Source organism: Epinephelus moara, chromosome 15, assembly GCF_006386435.1.
Source record: "Epinephelus moara isolate mb chromosome 15, YSFRI_EMoa_1.0, whole genome shotgun sequence".
In the NCBI taxonomy this organism is placed as follows: domain Eukaryota; kingdom Metazoa; phylum Chordata; class Actinopteri; order Perciformes; family Serranidae; genus Epinephelus; species Epinephelus moara.
Genome location: NC_065520.1, coordinates 14,626,948 through 14,645,193, shown reverse-complemented (window position 1 = coordinate 14,645,193; position 18,246 = coordinate 14,626,948). Strand labels below are relative to the sequence as shown.

The 18,246-nt window shown below is 41.5% G+C and overlaps 2 protein-coding genes across 2 annotated transcripts; both read left to right on the top strand.

The window, feature by feature from the left end:
* The first annotated feature begins 2 nt into the window (after positions 1-2).
* atg3 (autophagy related 3) lies at positions 3-6,349 on the top strand. Its single transcript, XM_050063112.1, has 12 exons — positions 3-212; positions 425-466; positions 573-622; positions 1,662-1,732; positions 2,597-2,704; positions 2,837-2,889; positions 3,832-3,919; positions 4,006-4,040; positions 4,135-4,287; positions 4,412-4,539; positions 4,691-4,759; positions 4,864-6,349. The coding sequence occupies exons 1-12, from the start codon at positions 141-143 to the stop codon at positions 4,943-4,945; spliced, it is 951 nt and encodes a 316-aa protein (XP_049919069.1). The 5' UTR covers positions 3-140; the 3' UTR covers positions 4,946-6,349.
* A 735-nt stretch (positions 6,350-7,084) lies between these two features.
* On the top strand, positions 7,085-16,347 carry slc19a2 (solute carrier family 19 member 2). The gene is made up of 6 exons (XM_050063652.1): positions 7,085-7,261; positions 9,992-10,549; positions 10,653-10,899; positions 11,021-11,213; positions 13,556-13,697; positions 13,812-16,347. Exons 1-6 carry the CDS (start codon positions 7,139-7,141, stop codon positions 14,004-14,006), a joined length of 1,458 nt encoding a protein of 485 aa, XP_049919609.1. The 5' UTR covers positions 7,085-7,138; the 3' UTR covers positions 14,007-16,347.
* Positions 16,348-18,246: the final 1,899 nt, after the last annotated feature.

Genomic DNA, 18,246 nt, shown 5'->3' with positions numbered 1-18,246 from the left:
ACCCCGGAAGTGTTCTGACGTATCATGTGACTCGCTGTTGCTGGCACCCTGCTTGAGCAGCTATGTCAAAATAATAAGGCATTTCACAGGACGGTTTTTCTCGGAGAACCTCGCGTTTTATCGGGATATAAATTTACAAGATGCAGAACGTTATAAACACCGTTAAAGGGACGGCGCTCGGCGTGGCTGAGTTTCTCACCCCGGTGTTAAAGGTAAACTTAATGAACGTTACAGGAGCTAGCTTGTTGATAAGTGGTGGCTACACACATTACAGCTTATCAGAGATACCCAGCAGCTAACACATGATTCATTATTGATTTTTAATCTTATTTACGGCACTAATACAAGCTAATGTAGTTATTGTAAATGCGTGCCACCCCTGTTTACAGCTGGAGGCTAATGTTATGTGTGTTTTTAATCATAGGAATCGAAATTCAAAGAGACTGGAGTCATAACACCAGAAGAGGTGAGAACACACTTGTTTAAAGCCCATCTACAGTCTTATATTTACTCACAACCACACAGCCTGACAGTAAAAGCATCACACTCAATCCTGGCTTCTTGTATTTTAGTTTGTTGCAGCTGGAGATCACTTGGTTCACCACTGCCCCACATGGAAATGGTGAGTGTCCTCCCTCAACATGGACGTCTCCACAGTATCCACCTCCCCTCACATCTGAAATCCTGGCGTCACATTAAACACATCACCAAAACAGCCTTCTTTCACCACAAGAACACCGCCCGCCTCCGTCCATCCCTCTCCTCCTCCTCATCTTCAAAAACCCTCAGTTAGCTCCAGTATATCCAGAGCTCTGCTGCTCAGCTACTCGCCCGCTCTCGCACCCATAACCACATCACCCCCGTCCTCCATAAGCTCCACTGGCTCCCCATCCCCCAGAGAATCCACTTCAGAATCCTCACCCTACCTGTCTGTGCTCCTCTATCATCACACTCCCACCCACACCAGACCTCCTGTCCCCTCCCTCCCGGACCAAGCACACATCCTGAGGGGACAGGGCCTTCTCCATCGCTACTCCCACCCTCTGGAACTCACTCCCCAAACCCAACCGAGACTCCCCCTTTTGTGTTCCTGAATTTTTAAAGCGTCTTTGAGTGCCTTGAAAAGCGCTATATAAGTATGGTAATAATGTTAATACTGTGGTTACTGTTGGTGCTATAACATTCCTGGCATCACCCGTATGACTTTGTGAAATTATAAAAAGGCTTCAGAGTAATATACGACCTTTGGTTGGTCATGATCGTACTCTACGCTGCTCACTTCCCTGTTCTTCATGTTGAATTTCACAATGAAGTGCAAAATTCCGACATAAAGAAACTCAAGTGGCATCACATTACATACCTACTGTGTCTGCTGGCTGTGGCAAATTCTTTTAGGTCAATCATATATTTAGAAATATATATTTTTGATACCAAACTCACTGTGTGGGTATTATTATAGGAACATTTTGGTGACACATACACACCCCTCTTAACCTCGGCCACTCATTGATTATTTTTCCTTTTGCCTATTAGAACATTTTCTCCCCTGATACCAAGTGGGATGAAAGACATTACAGTATTTCGGCTTTAGGAGAAGGAGGTTGTGTTTAAAGTAAGTGCAAATAATATCTGTGTATGTCTGTGGTTCTTTCTCCTCTCAGGGCCTCCGGGGAAGAAGTCAAGGTGAAGCCATATTTGCCCCCGGATAAACAGTTTCTCCTGACACGCAATGGTAAGAGGTGAATCGATCGAAATCTGTATTCAGATAATCAAATGCAAGGAGATGTGTAAATGTGTAGACAAATCTATGAATGTATATATAGATATTAACGGCTGAGAAGTCTTTATTTCAGAGTGGTTCTGGAAGCAAAAGTAACACGTAAAAACACGGCCGGAGTTGTAATTAATGTCTGTATTTCCAGCTCATACTTAGACTTCTCAGACATTTATATCTATGTACGCATTCACAGATTTATCTATGCACGCAGTGATTTATGTGCACATGTTCAGAATCTCAGTACACATGCAGGCCTGAGTACACATTAAGAGACTCTTTCACACGTTTACACATCTGATTACACACACACGGATTGAGATACAGACACACGACTCCTCATACACGTGTGCAAATAGTTCTGCTTCAGTAATGTTCATGTAATGTTTGAGTTTTGTTCTTAACTGTATTTTAACTTCCACTCACTCTGTCACATCAACAGTTTGTATGTGTTACTTAAACTCTCCAGTTCCTCATGAATTGAAAAGTGAAGTGAAGCAACTCTGAATTTTCCCTGAGTCTGACTTGATTTATTTTTACAGGCTGCACGTCTTTGAATTAAAGGGAAGCATCTTTAAATTACAGTGTGGATTAATAAGAACTAGGTGTTGGGGTTGTTGGCTGTTGTTTGTCTTTTATGAACACACAAGTAGATTACATAGACAATAGACAATGGAGAGCGAGCCAGCATTTCAGGAAGCAGTAATCTCTTCCTGCTCTCACTCTCTGTCCTGCTTCATACTTTGCAGCTGTGCAACAGATCCTCAGTTTCTGTTGCATAAGATACACACCTCTCTGTGTGTTGATTTGTGTCTCTTGCAGTTCCTTGTTACAAGCGCTGTAAACAGATGGAGTATTCAGATGAGCTGGAAGCCATCATAGAGGAGGACGATGGAGACGGAGGCTGGGTGGACACTTACCACAACTCAAGTAGGACACCGTCTCAGTCAGAACTGGAAATCAGTTAGATTTTACAGATTCAATCCCAGATCTTATGAAATCAGATTAAAAGGTATTAAATAATGCTGAAGAACATTTCCTGACACGGCTGTGTTCCAGCAGGTGTGTTAGGAGTCACAGATGCTGTACGAGAAATTTCACTGGACAATAACAAGGTAGGCTAATTCTAAATGTGCTAGTCCTGTAGCTTTCAGCTGTACTCCATGACCTTCTTCAGCAATAACTGGACGTGTTATTTATCGGTTAAAAGACCTTTTTAAATGGTGTTTAGTCTTTTTTTTTGTAATTCTCTTCTTATTGGTTTTTAAAAGCAGTATAAACATATGTAAACAAAATCCAGAGCCAACTGAGCATGAAGACCTTGAGCAAAAAGGAACAATAAAATAATAATGAAATAAAATTAAAAAATAAATAAAACAATTTGATAAATAAATAAGATAGAAATAAAATAAAAAAGAATAAAACAATTTGATAAATAAATTAAATAAAAATAAATTAGATAAATAAAATAAGATGAAATAAAAAACAATTTGATGAAAAAATAAAATAAAAATAAATAAAACAATTTGATAAATAAATAAAATCAAATCAAATAAACAATTGATAAATAAAATAAAATAGAATAAAATAAAAAATAAAAACAATTTTATAAATAAATAAATAAAAAAACAATTTGATAAATAAAATTAAATAAATAAAAAAATAAAAAAGGGATAAATTAATAATAATAATAATTATACAAGACATAACAAATAAAAATCCTAACATAAGGATAAGGAATAAATTAGAAATAGATCGAGAATGTTGAAACAGGACATACATACTGATGCACAACACAGTGTTTCTAATACTTACCAGACAATGTCAGGTCTAATGTTTGACACACATACCACCCATTTTGTCCAGTTCTCAATAAAGATTTCCTTCCTGTCAGTCCCTCCATTACATAGATATTATAAACCAAGTCAGTCCATTCGTCAATACTAGGCATTTCTTTTTTCAGCCATTTAGTTCAGTCTTTTAATGTTGTGACACTTTAGGACCTACTGTGAAGGTGTGCAGTTGCAAATGCGCCCTTTTAATGTGACTCTCTGCAGGACAAGAATATGAATGCCAAATCTGCAGCATGCTGTGATGATGATGATGACGAAGATGATGAAGATGGAGAAGCAGCAGATATGGAAGGTACTCGTATCGTCCCAATGATGAAGCAGCCATTTTGTTTTTCAGGCGACCTGTACCTCATGTTGTCCTTCATGCTGTCTTTTCAGAGTACGAGGAAAGTGGCCTGTTGGAAACAGACGAGGTAGACGTCTTAAAGTGTCGCAGCATTCATTGTTCGATCTAACGCTGATTATCATCAGTCTAGCTACCACCTCACACTTGTCTCCTGTGTCTAGGCGACCCTGGACACCAGTAAAATGGTTGAAACCAAAGCCAAAGCAGAACCTGGCAGTGAAGACGCCATCCTTCAGACTAGAACATACGACCTGTGCATCACATACGATAAATACTACCAGACCCCTCGACTCTGGCTGTTTGGATATGATGAAGTATGTACCTGGGCACAATGTGACTTAATAAGACACCTCTGTTTATTCTTAAGAAGGCTGGAATAGTATCAGAAAGTGTTTAGATCATTTAGGAAACTCATCAGGCTGCTGTGGTGTCTCCCAGGACAGGCAACCGCTGACTGTAGAACAGATGTACGAGGACATCAGCCAGGACCATGTCAAGAAGACGGTCACCATTGAGAATCACCCCCACCTTCCTCCACCTGCCATGTGCTCTGTCCATCCCTGCAGGTGAGGAACTAATGGGGAGAAACTCACCCTCGGACCCATGTTGAGTTTGAAACTGTCTGTAGTGATGTCTTTGAATATGAGTACAGGAATGTTTGATAGTGTGACTGACTGTTCAAAATGAAGCTTCGCCTGATCCAACTTTTACTTTCAGACATGCTGAGGTGATGAAAAAGATCATTGAGACTGTGGCAGAGGGCGGAGGAGAGCTTGGAGTGCATATGTATCCTTTCACGCTAATAACTGATGACATGTCTGCTTCTTTGACAAAGCTGTTTTGCCCTTCCCTCCATGCTCCTCCACATTTTCCTCAACAGAAACTTCCAGGTATCTTCTGATTTTCCTCAAGTTTGTCCAGGCTGTCATTCCCACAATAGAATACGACTACACGAGACACTTCACCATGTAGCTTCATAAATCTGCCTCCGCTAACGCCACATCTGTACATGGGAACGATCAGCTCTTCTGTCTCTGTGTCGAGGTTATATCTGGGGTGCGTCCAGCGCCGATACAAACGTGTCCTGTCTACCTGTCGTTAGCCTAGCGATAGCATGAGAAGTCTTTTTATTTTACCTGTGGAAAACTAGAAGTATAAAATCACACTTGGATATATTTGTTACTAGCTTGCAAGCTAACAGCAATGTCGAATGGTGTGTTTGCGCTAAGCTAGGCTAACCACATGCTGGACAGACTTCTGCACTGGACACACAGATACTGAACTCCATCTTCTCATCTGACTCTGGGTAAGACTGCAGACAAGGTTTTGTCCCAAACTTCGGACTGTACCTCTGATGTTTCTCTACAGGTTTATCATTGTGACCACAATGTGGTGAGCTCGCACAAGGTTCTTGTTAAGAGGATTGTGATGCTGTTACTAAACCGCACCCCATTCCACACTGCTTCGCTGCTTCAAACGTCCATCTTCAGAAAATAAAGTCACCCCGGTCAGCTTCTTGAGTCATTAAAAATGAGATGGTTTATCAGAGCTGCCTGAGAGAACAGTGAGACCGAACAAAAACAGTCCATAGCCCGTCACTGCCTTCAGACATCTGATTATGTCCATCCACTTCTCGTACAGCTACCCCACAAATAATACCCAGAAGAAAATATTTCAAATGTCTCTGTACCTGACAGCAGCATTGATAGAAGCTTCTTGACTGTAACAGTACCCCATGCCTCTCTGCAGTGCTTACTACTGTCTCCATTCTCACGTTGCAGAAGGCTCGGCTCGCTCCCGTCATTGTAAATCAGCTCTTTATGCCAGTTTGTCTTAATACTTCATTCTCTGAATGTGTCGATGGCCAGGCCTTTACACTCAGCCATGGTTCTTCTGGTTGGCTCATATGTTTATATTCCCTCCTCTGCAGCTTGTGTCAAAACCTTGAGACTTCTTCAGTTCGTCCTGCTTCTACAATGATGCATCAGTATCAGTACCTATTGTGTCTCGGAGCTACGTGAAGGTCGGCTCTATCTATCGTGCAGCGTTCTCGCAAAACAAATCTCACAAGCCTCTCTGTGTGTTTTAATAACTTCTTCAGTTTCTGGTCTTTTTTGTTGATGATATTGTGACTTATGAACTATATTGGGCTCATTACACTAACGTGTCTGACAGTACTTACAGAAATAAATGAATTACGCGCTTCAGTGATCTCTACTTTCTTTGTTCTGGCTTGGTTGGATCAAATATTCATCTGTTGGCGCTTACTGCCTGTTGGTCCGGTCTCCTAATGTGACTTGCTCAGTGGTAACACTTGAACATTTTAAAGTAATGTACATTAATCAATAAAGAGTTTCCCAAATATTGCAAACAGAATGGTTTTTGTGTGTTTGTTGGGTCGGGGGCCAGATGCTTCTCGCATCGTATGGGTTTCAGTGAAAAGTTTTTTACCTTCCCACAACTCTTGAAAGCGACAACTGTCAAACTTACGCCTCCTGGTGAAGGCAGTGTCCGCAGCCAGAATCTGGCCAGTTAATTTGGCTGATTCTTGGCTTCATTACCTACTGACTCACTGACTTATTTCTTCCAATGTGCTGAGTTTGGGACGATGCTGGGCCAGGTCGTTCTTGACAACAGCCCAGTGATGGCAGTGGCAATCGGGTCAGTTTATTTGGCTCGATTCTGGGCGCACATCCATGGGTACAGTCAGTGTCAAACACTTTACTGTCTTCATCATCTTCATTCATCTTCAAAAGGCTCAGGTGTTCACAAGAAAGGATGGTCGCTTTTTGAAAAACTGTGCAGGCAAGCAGTTTGAGAACGACCTTTCTCTATGACCCATTGCAAAGAATTTAGGGATTTCACCATCAACAATCTATAATATCATCAAAAGATTCAAGGTTGTGGATTATGAAGGCCATAGCTCTCAGATCCGTCTGGTTCCAAGGCAGTATATACATAAACTGAGGTGCAGAAACCACACAACATCTCTGCCATCAAGGTAAAACAAGTTCCCAGTCCTCTGCTGCTGTTCCACATTCTGGCCACCTGGGGGCAGTCGTGTATCTGAGTCTTAACACCCCAGATATCAGCATAGGCAGCACCAGAGAAGAAGCATTTCGCTATCAGAAAGCAACGTGTGGAGGTCATGCCTGCGGGTTCAACATGTCTCTACTCGACCCCACTCTCCTCCTCTGTGTGAGCGGCTTCTTCTCCAACTTGCGGCCGTCGGAGCCTTTCCTCACCGCCTACCTGATGGGACCGGACAAGAACCTGACGGAGACTCAGGTGAGTTAGCACGCAGGGCTAAAGGCTACTGACTGAGCGGCTGCTTAAAGGAGCTTGCATCACTTCTTATGTTAAAGCGATGAGAGGCAAGAAGTTTTTAGTTTTGATTACAATAGTCATAAGTCTTACTTTGAAAAACCTGGTGGGTGTGCTGCAAGGTAGATGTTCAGGTTGCAGAGGAGGAAGTGGGTATACTCTCATATACACGGATCAGCCAAAACATTAAACCACTGACAGGTGAAGTGAGTACCTTTAATGTTCTGCTGGGAAACCTTTGGCTCTGGCATGTGGATGCCACCTGACATGTTCCAACCTCTCAAACACCGTTGCAGACCAACCCCTCGTCATGGCAACAGTACTCCCCAATGTCAAGGTGTCAACCTGGCTTCTAAATTTCCCAGGTCCCAACCTGCTCAAGGATTCTTGTGATGTACTGGCACCCCAGATGTACCCCTAATCCAAGGTGGGGCCTCCTTGGATCGGACTTGACCCTTGACACAGGATCTCTGGGAGTGTCCTGCGGTGTCTGGCACCAGCAGATCTATTTAGTCCAGTGGGTTGTGAGGTGGGTTAATGGCACGTGCCACAGATGCTCATTCACATTGGGATCTGGGGACTTTGGAGGCCAGGTTGACACTTTGAGGTCTTTGTGTTTGTCCTGCAAAGGTGTTTGAGTGGATAGAACACTCTGTCAGGTGATGTCCACATGAATGCCAGAACCAAAGGTTTCCCAGCAGAACAATGTATTAGAACAAAATAATCAAGGTTATTCACTTAACCTGTCTGATCATTCTACTGTTTTCAATTCAGTATCCGACCAACTCTCGAACTCTGTCATGGCTACTTATGAGTCTAGACATGGATGTAAACTGTAACTGCACTTGACGTTAATGGAGGCATACAACCATGAGGTGGAATTTCTTGTTTCTTGGTACACCTCTACAATAGCTGTTTGTGCCAGAGCTGGTGTGCATTGACACACATTCCTCACGCTTTGCATGTTTCCTCATCATTTTGGTCTGCCTTTGTACTGCTGTCTCTCGTCAACATGTCAGTTAGCATGTACATGGGATTTATCATGGTTTACATGCACTGGGTCGTTCTAAGGCTCGCTTAATGTGATGTGACAATCTTGATGTGTTGACGGTTGCTGAATAATACAACTGCATGTGTTCTAATGGCTCAGTCCTGTTGTTTAGTCAGAATAGCCCCAACGACAAACTCAAACACAGTTGCCCCTGACAGGATTATCCCTCAGGAAAAACTGGAAAAAATTCTGGTTAATCCTGAAATAATTAGCTCCATCAAGATCTAAGCTGGCCTACAAAAATCTTTCACCAAGAAGCAGTGATAAATCTTTTTTTTGCCCTGAATGACATTGGTTTATATCTAAAGTATTGGAAAATGTTTCAGAAGCAGACTATTTTAAGGCCTCACTGCCAGTCAGAGCAGTTTTAGGAAATGCCATAACCGGCTGAAGATATTACATCATCCACAAATAGACAGGAAGTCAGTGCATTATGTCTTCACTTAGAAAATGGCTTCTGATCCTGTTCTAAACACTTTAGAAACTACAGTTACTCAGCTTTGACTCTGTTACACTGAAATGGTTTGAGTTCTATTACTGGGAAGTTGTCAGGATGTCCATTGCCACATGCATTTATGTTGTGCCACAGGGAAATGTGCTTGGGTCATGGAGGTGTTGCATCTATACATATGACTTTCAAACAAGAATGTAACATCTATAGATGTGCATGTGATCCAGTTCTTCGCTGCTCAGGGAAATGACAAATAAATGTCAGCACGTTCTTACATGGGAAGTGGAAATTAGCTGTCTTGTCATTTAGAGCCCCGCAAACGTCCAAAAATTCAAGGTCAGGGGTCACTGTGTCCTCACGTCTGTTTCATTCTCATAAATGTGAGAAGGCCTTGAGGGGATTTCTTCTAATTTGCCACGAACATTCAGTTGGACTCAAATGATTCGATTTTCTTAGTCTAAGGTCAAAGCAATCTGTGATCTCACATCTGTCTCATTCTCATGAATGCAAGAAGGCCTTGAAGGGTTTGCTTCAAATTTGGTAAAAACATCCACTTAGACTCAAGGATGAAGTGATTAGATGTGGGTGGTCAAGGTTACTGTGTCCTTGCGTTCGTCTCATTCTCATGATAGCAAGAAGGCCTTGAGGGATTTGCTTTAAATTTGGCACAAATGTCAACTTAGACTCAAGGATGAATTGATTAGATTTAGGTGGTCAAGGTCACTGTAACCTCACGCCTGTCACATTCTCATGAATGTGAGAACGCCTTAGGGGATTTCCTCAAATTTGACACGAACGACCACTTGTACTCAAGAATGAAGTGATTAGATGTCGGTGCTCAAAGGTCAAGGTCACTGTGACACGGCAAAACCTATATTTGGCCATAACTCAAGAGTTCATACACTAATTGTGACAAAATATCACACAAATGTCTTAATAGGATGAACTGATGAAGTGATGACATTTTATATCCAATAGGTCAAAGGTCAACTTCACTGTGACATCACAATGTTGTGCAAAAACTCTTTTCTGGCTGTTATTCCAAGCTATAACTCAGTAACAGAAGTGGAGACATTTGGTCAGATACTGAATTGGTGACAGTCATCTTGGATGTCCACCTTGAAACTGTGCTGATTGTTTAGATCTTCTGGAATGAAATCTTATTTCTGTAAATGTTATCTCTTATCTGCAGGTTGTTAATGAAATCTATCCAGTCTGGACATATTCCTATCTGGCCTTGCTCTTCCCCGTCTTCCTGATCACTGACTACCTCCGCTATAAGCCTGTATTGCTCTTGCAGGCCACCAGTTTAGTAGTGACCTATGTTATGTTGCTGAAGGCACAGGGCATGGTGGCCATGCAGCTCCTGGAGTTTTTCTTCGGGCTGGCCAGCGCCTCGGAGGTGGCCTACTACTCCTACATCTACAGCGTGGTGGAGCCAGCACACTACCAGAGAGTGACAGGTTACTGCCGCAGCATCACTCTGTTTGGATCAGCTGCTGGATCTCTGATGGGACAGCTCCTGCTCTCTTTGGCCAAAGCTCAGCTGGTCCACCTCGTCATTATCACGCTGTCGTCAGCCGCTGTGGCCTTTGTTGCACCCTGGTTTCTACCCATGCCCAAGAGGAGCTTGTTCTTCCATAAGAGTGCAGAAGCAGTGGAGGAGAGGCCACGCAGCAGCTCAGCACTGTTGGAGAAGGCTGAAGATTCAACGGCCAGGTTGCCTCCAAACAGCCAGGACGCCCCTACAGTGAGTGTTCAGGTCACACCTGATAGGAATTCATCCGTTAAAATGTGAATAAGTGTATTTGTATAAAGAGATACATTCAGTCACTCCTTCATTCTCCATGCAGATACCCAGCACCTCTGACACAGGAAAGCATAGCAGTGGTGTTGTGGAGGTGTTAAAGATACTGCTTGATGACTTCCTGAAGTGCTACAGATGTCAGTCCCTCCTGGCCTGGTCGCTGTGGTGGGCTCTGGCCACCTGCGGCTACTTCCAGGTCATCAACTACGCCCAAGCGCTATGGGAGAACGTTCGTCCATCGCAGGACTATGAAATCTACAATGGCTATGTAGAGACACTGTCCACACTGCTAGGTAAGGGGTGCCACTGTCAGGTTTAAAATAATCTGTGGCCTTTTGTTTTAGATGTAAAATTTATTATTATTTTTTTTAATTTAGTGATGCACTTGTGTGTCTGTGTTGTGCTGATCCTCAGGGGCCCTGGCAGCGCTGCTGGTGGGATACCTGCCTGTGTGCTGGGCAGTGTGGGGGGAGCTGGCTCTGTTTCTCTTCTCCCTACTGATGGCTGCATGTGTGTTTGTCATGGACACAATGAGGAACATATGGGTGTGTTACAGCTCATACGTTCTCTTCAGAGCCACATACATGCTGCTCATCACCGTGGCTACGTAAGTACAACGTCAGACTTTAGGCAAATGTGGTTTATCTTGGTTATATGAAGTTTGGCTTTTGGCTTTCTGCTTTCTCTCGGCGCTGCTCGTGTTTGGTGGACCAGTGAAAGACTAGTGCACATCAAGATGACTCGAGTTAGGCCAGGCTCAGACTACAGTTTCAAAATCCTGACTGATTTTAAAGTAGGGTTGCATCCTGCACAGAAGAAGAAACTTCACAGTTATTCTTCTCTCGCTCATTTCAAAAACGCACACACTGTAAGATTTATAAAAATAATGGCGTGTCACACACTGCAGGTTATTTAAAAGTATCGTGCAGGAAGGAGCATGAATGCTTTTGTCATTTTTGTGTAGGCCTAAAGTGAGACTTACAGTCTCCAATTGCAAATTTGTGTGGCTAATACACCAAATAAAAAAGTGTTTTAACATTTTGTCAACTGAAATTTGCTTTGTACATCTGTGGTGCCTTTTCCTCTAAATTTTGAACCTCAACAGTAATGGCTGGTCTTAAGTCTCACTAGCTTATTCAGCGTGTCTCAAATTGTGTACTAAACACAAGCGTGCTAAGTATTAAACACTGTTGTCGACTAGAAGCTGTCAGTAATGTTTGTTCGGTCTGTAATGGCTTGTACTGCGAAAAATAATGCGAATGCTAACGTTAGCTTGCTAGTTAATGTTAGCATTTGCGAGCTAGCTAACTTGCTGCTAGCTACAGCAGCCCACTGTAATCATTGCTGATGTTGTGGCCTAAATTTGGTTTATGTGTGGGTGAAGATAGCGGTCAAATGTTGGCAATAATGCTCCACTGCGCGTTTGCAATTTTCATGTTAGTTACACATTTTTTACACTTGGGACCAATAATGTTGTCAGATAGAAGCTGTCGGTATTGTTTGTTGGGTCTGTAATGGCTTCTACTGTGAACAATAATGCAAATGCTAACGTTAGCTTGCTAGTTAGTATTAGCATTCGCTAGCTAGCTAACTTGCTCCTAGCTACGGCAGCCCATTTTAATGGGGGTGGGTGACGATAACAGTCAAATGTTGGCGATAATGCTCCACCGCCCTTTGCAATTTGCCGTTTAAAAAGAAGGCGACAAAGAAGAGGCGGTTAAAAAAAGCCACTGCTGTTGAAATTAGTGCACCACACAAGAAGTACGTAGTGTACATAATGTACTACATTGAAGTGCACTAACGGAAGTACGCAATTTGATTCCAAATGCAAAAAATTGAGAATTTAATAGTGCGTTGAGGTAGAGCCTTCGCTGTACGTGTACCTCCCCAGAATTGTAACTATGTGTCCCGATGACGCAGACCTCCTGTCTGGCTTACTGTATGAGCAGAGTCGTCGCTAGGCTAATTGATACAATGTAAAATGCCATAGGCTTGTGCTAATAACGTTAGCACGTTGTATTTGTTTGGCAAACGTGTTTAGTACGGGACAGTTGGTATGTCGGTGAACTTTGTGAGTTGTAATGGAGCTAAATTGTGTGCGTTACCTTTGTTACATGTTGCAGTTGTCCCTGGTTTTGTATGAGAAGAGGAAAAGTCCACTAGCTGCTGCGCTAATTTATACAATATAAAATTCCATAGGCTTGTGCTAATAATGTTAGCATGTTGTATTTGTGGGGAAAATGTTTCCAGATAAAGACAAGTGTTGTCTTGTGTTTGAAATTGTCTCTATTAAGCCATGTTTAATGTGTGTTTAATGTGTGTTTGAGTGTGTTTTGAATCAACTAAACTTAACAGCACTTCACAGAAACCTCCACCGCGGACTAGTGTTTCGGAGGTGTAACTGCAGAGTGACAGCTGTAATGTTTTTTAAACAGTTTCTGTCAATTACAGAAGTGATGGACAGACCGGCAGTGCTTCAGGATATATTTAGGACGGAATAAGCTTTATAACATTTGTTTGTCAATGATCTCAGACAACTTTAAAGAGAAAAAGGAAGAGGGAAAGGGGAAACAAGATTGCAACAACCATTGATTCTAATGTCTAAACATGAGACATGAGGTCCTCAGTTAGAGCCACATTCCTCTTCTGGTGTTTGAATACGATCTGGATTGAAAAGTGTGGGAACACTGTTGAATCAAAACCCCAACAAAGACCAACACAAGCTTAAACAAATAGCCGCTGGGTCTGTTTTTCTTTCGTTCTGGCTCTCAACTCTCTGTTTCTCCTTTCGTCGGGGTGGGTTTGGATGCCGGTCAAGTTCTACCAGTGTGTCGTATTTCAGCTGTAATATTTCGGCCACTAGTGTGTGTAACAGTCCTTCATTTACACTGTGCTGCAGATCTTGACCCTCCTCACATATTTTCTGATGTCTGCTCCTTGACCCTTCAGATATCAGATCGCAGCCAGTCTCAACATGCAGCGCTACGCCTTGGTATTTGGAGTGAACACCTTCATCGCCCTGCTGCTGCAGACCCTCCTCACTGTGGTGGTGGTGGATTCAGCCGGCCTCTGCCTTGATGTCTTCGATCAGGTGAGGAGGAACATCGAGCTCTGTGATAACACACACTGTCTCACTCCTGCAGTGTATTTGATTATTTTTATTATTATTATTTATTATTGATCGTTGATTTGTTTCCTCCTGCAGTTCCTCATCTACGGCGGCTACTTTGCTGTCATTTCTGGCATCTTCCTCTTTGCTGGAATTTTCAAATTGGCCTACAGGAGGCGCTCCAAGCAGCAAGAAGAGGAGGAGGAGGAGGTCAGCGATAACAGCCCAGCAGAAACAACTCAGACTCTCCTCAGTTCGGGGACTCCAGCTCCGATAGAGAGGACACAATAACAGATATTGATTAGACGATAGGTGAGTGAGCACAGCGACTGTAGCTTTGTCTACACAGACTGAAACACTTGTAGCTGTACGAACGTTTTTGTGTGACCGAAAAACCCCTGATGAGAGCACTAAGACTGAACCACAGAAAATTTGATGTATATGCAAATCAAGGAGCAAAAAGAGCGGCACAGATGGGAGACAATTCTTCAAAGGTTCACACGTATGAACGTCTTGTTTCACTTTAGTCTTTATAGTGTGAAAAAAAAAGATGAGTGCACCTTTAAAAAGAACTGATATATACTGTATGTATGTACGATGTTACAAATGTTGCCTTAGACTTTATGTACAGAGACATAAGGAATGTTGCCTTAATAGCACTGCTACTACTGTGTTATAGCTGACACCAGCCAAAAAGATATTTTTATATTTATAATTGCGTAGATTGTGTATTGCACTCAGGGCTTTGCTGAATAGTTCGAAGCTTTATTCATAACGTTGACATTCGAACGCTGCACAGCTGCTGATACAGATTAGGCTACAATAACGTTATTACATTATACTAACAGTAGAATTAGATTCTACTGGTGACTGTTTAGGATTATTTCAGACTCATAATCCAAACATTTCCAATAACTCCACAACATATTTTAATCTAATGAAATATTCAGCTTCAGTTCATATCTGTTGGTGTTTAGCCTTGAAAATAAATGGACAAAAACTGTCTTCTCTCCCACCTGCTGGACACAAAGGGAGGCACACATAATTTATATATTAAGAAAATAAATACTTAGCACTGTGTGACGATATATCGCCACACAAAAATATCGCGATACCAATCATTTGAAGCTTCAATCAAAAATGTCAAAAGAAGCTTAGAGTATTAAAAAAATGACAGGTATTGGTACTAATGAGTATTGGTAACAGGTTTATCAATATGTATCTGAAATGAATGAAAATGAAACACTGCTGTTGAGGCTTGAAATGTTAAACTGTTTACCTGCGTCACATGTTTGATATTGTTGTGACAACAATAGAGCTGTATGGCACATACAATATTTGTTAGTGGATTGCTGCTGATTCGGCCCTGCACATGGGGTTTGTTGACTATAAGACAATTATAGAACATAACCATCTTTTATGGATAAAAAGTGATGACCTAGTTATCATCAGCTAATTAATTTTGAAGAAATAATACAAATATGGGCACATAGAAACTACAAATGCCTGCAGTAGAAAACACGTCTTCCACACACGCACTTAACTAAAGTAAACTAAGCTAGCTCGTGTGTAGCTTTATATAAATATAAGCTATTCATAACAGTGTTGGATTAGCAGCTTTGCAACTGTAGCACTGGTTTAACAAAGATTTTGTTATACAGATTAGTCACACAAATAGGTGCCTCGTGTTCATGTTCTGCAAATACATGTTTTCAAATGCCTTTTTATGTCAACAAACAAATATCTTGAATTATTGTAAAAATAATTTACGTGTCTTGTGATCCGTACGCACAAATTGACTTAACTTGGACTTGTCTGTTGACTTTGTTGCGCATGACTTATACTTTCCTTGACTGATTCTGGACTTGTCTGGAAATTTTTCTCTGCTGACTTGAGACTTGACTAGGACTTGTCTCGACTGACTCGACTTGGCCTTGTCTTACCTGACTTGTGACTTGGATTTGTTTTGACTGACTTAAGACTTAACTTGGACTTGTCTCTGTTGACTTGCGCATGTCTTATACTTTTCTTGACTGATTCAAGATTTGTCTTGAAACTTGTCTTTGCTGAATTGAGACTAAACTTGGACTTGTCTCAACTGACTGAAGACTTGACTTGAACTTGTCTTACCTGACTTGTGACTTGGATTTGTTTTGACTGACTTAAGACTTAACTTGAATTTGTCTCTGTTGACTTGCGCATGACTTAACTTTTCTTGACTGATTCGGGACTTGTCTCGAAACTTTTCTCTGCTGACTTGACACTTGACTTGAACTTGTCTTACCTGACTTGTGACTCGGATTTCTTTTGACTGACTTAAGAGTTAACTTGAATTTGTCTCTGTTGACTTGCGCATGACTTATACTTTTCTTGACTGATTCAGGACTTGTCTCGAAACTTTTCTCTGCTGACTTGACACTTGACTTGGACTTGTCTTACCTGATTTGTGACTTGGATTTGTTTGACTGACTTAAGACTTAACTTGGGCTTGTTTCTGTTGACTTACGCATGACTTATACTTCTCTTGACTCATTTGGGACCTATGTTGAAACTTTTCTCTGCTGACTTGACACTTGACTTGGACTTGTCTCGACTGACTCAAGACTTGACTTGGACTTGTCTTACCTGACTTGTGACTTGGATTTGTTTTGACTGACTTAAGACTTAGCTTGGACTTGTCTCTGTTGACTTACGCATGACGAATACTTTTCAAACAAATAGTTTTAATTATCGTTAATAAATGTCATGTCATGTCATGTGACAAAACCCTCACAGATCTTTTTAGATATTTATGCACCGCAGGCATTTTGCTGTATGAGACCATACTTAGGTCAGAGGATGGCCCGCCTCTCTTACCTCTCCCCTGTGTATTGTGTCTTTATGTCTGTTCATTCCAGATTTCCGTTAAATTCTTTGTACTGTTTTTTAGAACTGATCGTACATGAAAAAATGTGTGTGTGATTTGTTATTTTTCTAGAAGGTGTATTGTGATGGTGATATGAATATAATGTATGGGTGTGTATTTTCACTGTTCCTTTTTTATTTTCTAATCATATTGTATCTTTAAATAAACAGAAAAAACATCTATTGTTAAATGTTTTCTTGTTTTCTGAATTTACACTAAACTGTTTACACTCTTATTCTTCCTATCTGTGTCTTTTATGCACTTTTATTTCTCTTAGCTGTATTTTTCAGACCTCATAATGTAAAGCACTTTGAGTTATCTCTGTATGAATGTGCTGCCCTGCCTAGTCTTGAAACTTGTCCCAGCTAGCCTAAGACTAGTCTTGGATTTGTCTCCATTACTACAGCTGATTTGAGACTTGACTTTGACATATCTCTTAAGTGTCTTGACTGACTCGAGGCCTAACTTGAACTTTAAGATGTCTCTGTTAACTCGAACCTTGGCTTGGATTTGTCTTGACTGAAATGAGAACTGTCTTGAAATGTTTCTCAGCTGACTTGAGATCCGACCTGGACTTGTCTCTATTAACCTGAAATTTGACTTGGACTCGTCTTGATTGATTAAAGATTTCTCTTGAAACTCATCTTTGCTGAATTGAGACAAGACTTGGACTTGTCTCTCTTAACTTGATACTTAAACTTATCTTGACAGACTCAAGACTTAACCTGAACTTGTTACAACTGATTGAGAAATAACTTTGACATGTCTCTGACTTGTCTTGACTGACTTGAGACTTGACCTAAACTTCTCTCAGTCAACTCGATACTTGACTCAAGACTTGACTTGGACTTGTCTTGACTGATTCGAGACCTATCTTGAAACTTTTCTCTGCTGACTTGAGACTTCACTTAGACTTGCCTTGACTGACTCAAGACTTGACTCGGGCTTGTCTTACCTGACTTGTGACTTGACTTGTATTGGTTTTGACTGACATAATGGTTTAGAAGAAATATTTTCTCTGCTTCTCTGTCCTCTAATAATCCCTCAGATTGGTTTTGTGACCGCTTGCAGTGCTCCCCTGAGGCTGGGAACCACTAATCTAATAATGACTCCACGCAGATAAAACCGAAAAAGTTTCATTATACTTATGTTTTAAAATTTAACCAATAATGAAACTCTCAAAAAAGTATATCTGTCTGCACACACCCACATTCCTGAGATCTAATCAGACTTAAACCCCTGTGTGGGTGATGTGTGTGGATTCTAAGCTTTTCTTTTCCTCGTACGGGGCAGCTGAGCATTCCCACCATATTTGTGTCCCCTCGTCTACACTGTGGCCTGATAAAGTTTGGTCCTAAATCACATCAAACATAAACTCTCAATACACTCTCTCAAACGTATTAACTCAATAATAAACTAAGGAAAGTGGTGTAAAGTTAAGATCCTCGGTCAGTCTGCTGCAGTTAGGGAACAGTGCCATCTACTGGCTGCAAGAGTCAACTACCCAACAGTGTGCTCTGGTAAAGGTTTGCCTGACTCTGTTTTGAACTGTGTTTATAGTCTCTCTGTTAATCTAGTCCAGGTTTGACCAGTCTAGATATTTGGTCTTGGTCTGGTCCAAAGGGG

Excerpts from the sequence above, each read along its gene's own strand:
- atg3 (XM_050063112.1), top strand. The coding sequence starts at position 141 with ATGCAGAACGTTATAAACACCGTTAAAGGGACGGCGCTCGGCGTGGCT. Across the intron at positions 2,705-2,836 it reads GGACACTTACCACAACTCAA|GTGTGTTAGGAGTCACAGAT; the intron begins GTAGGACACCGT and ends GTGTTCCAGCAG. Across the intron at positions 4,760-4,863 it reads GGAGAGCTTGGAGTGCATAT|GTATCTTCTGATTTTCCTCA; the intron begins GTATCCTTTCAC and ends AGAAACTTCCAG.
- slc19a2 (XM_050063652.1), top strand. The coding sequence starts at position 7,139 with ATGTCTCTACTCGACCCCACTCTCCTCCTCTGTGTGAGCGGCTTCTTC. Across the intron at positions 10,550-10,652 it reads ACAGCCAGGACGCCCCTACA|ATACCCAGCACCTCTGACAC; the intron begins GTGAGTGTTCAG and ends TTCTCCATGCAG. Across the intron at positions 13,698-13,811 it reads GCCTTGATGTCTTCGATCAG|TTCCTCATCTACGGCGGCTA; the intron begins GTGAGGAGGAAC and ends TTCCTCCTGCAG.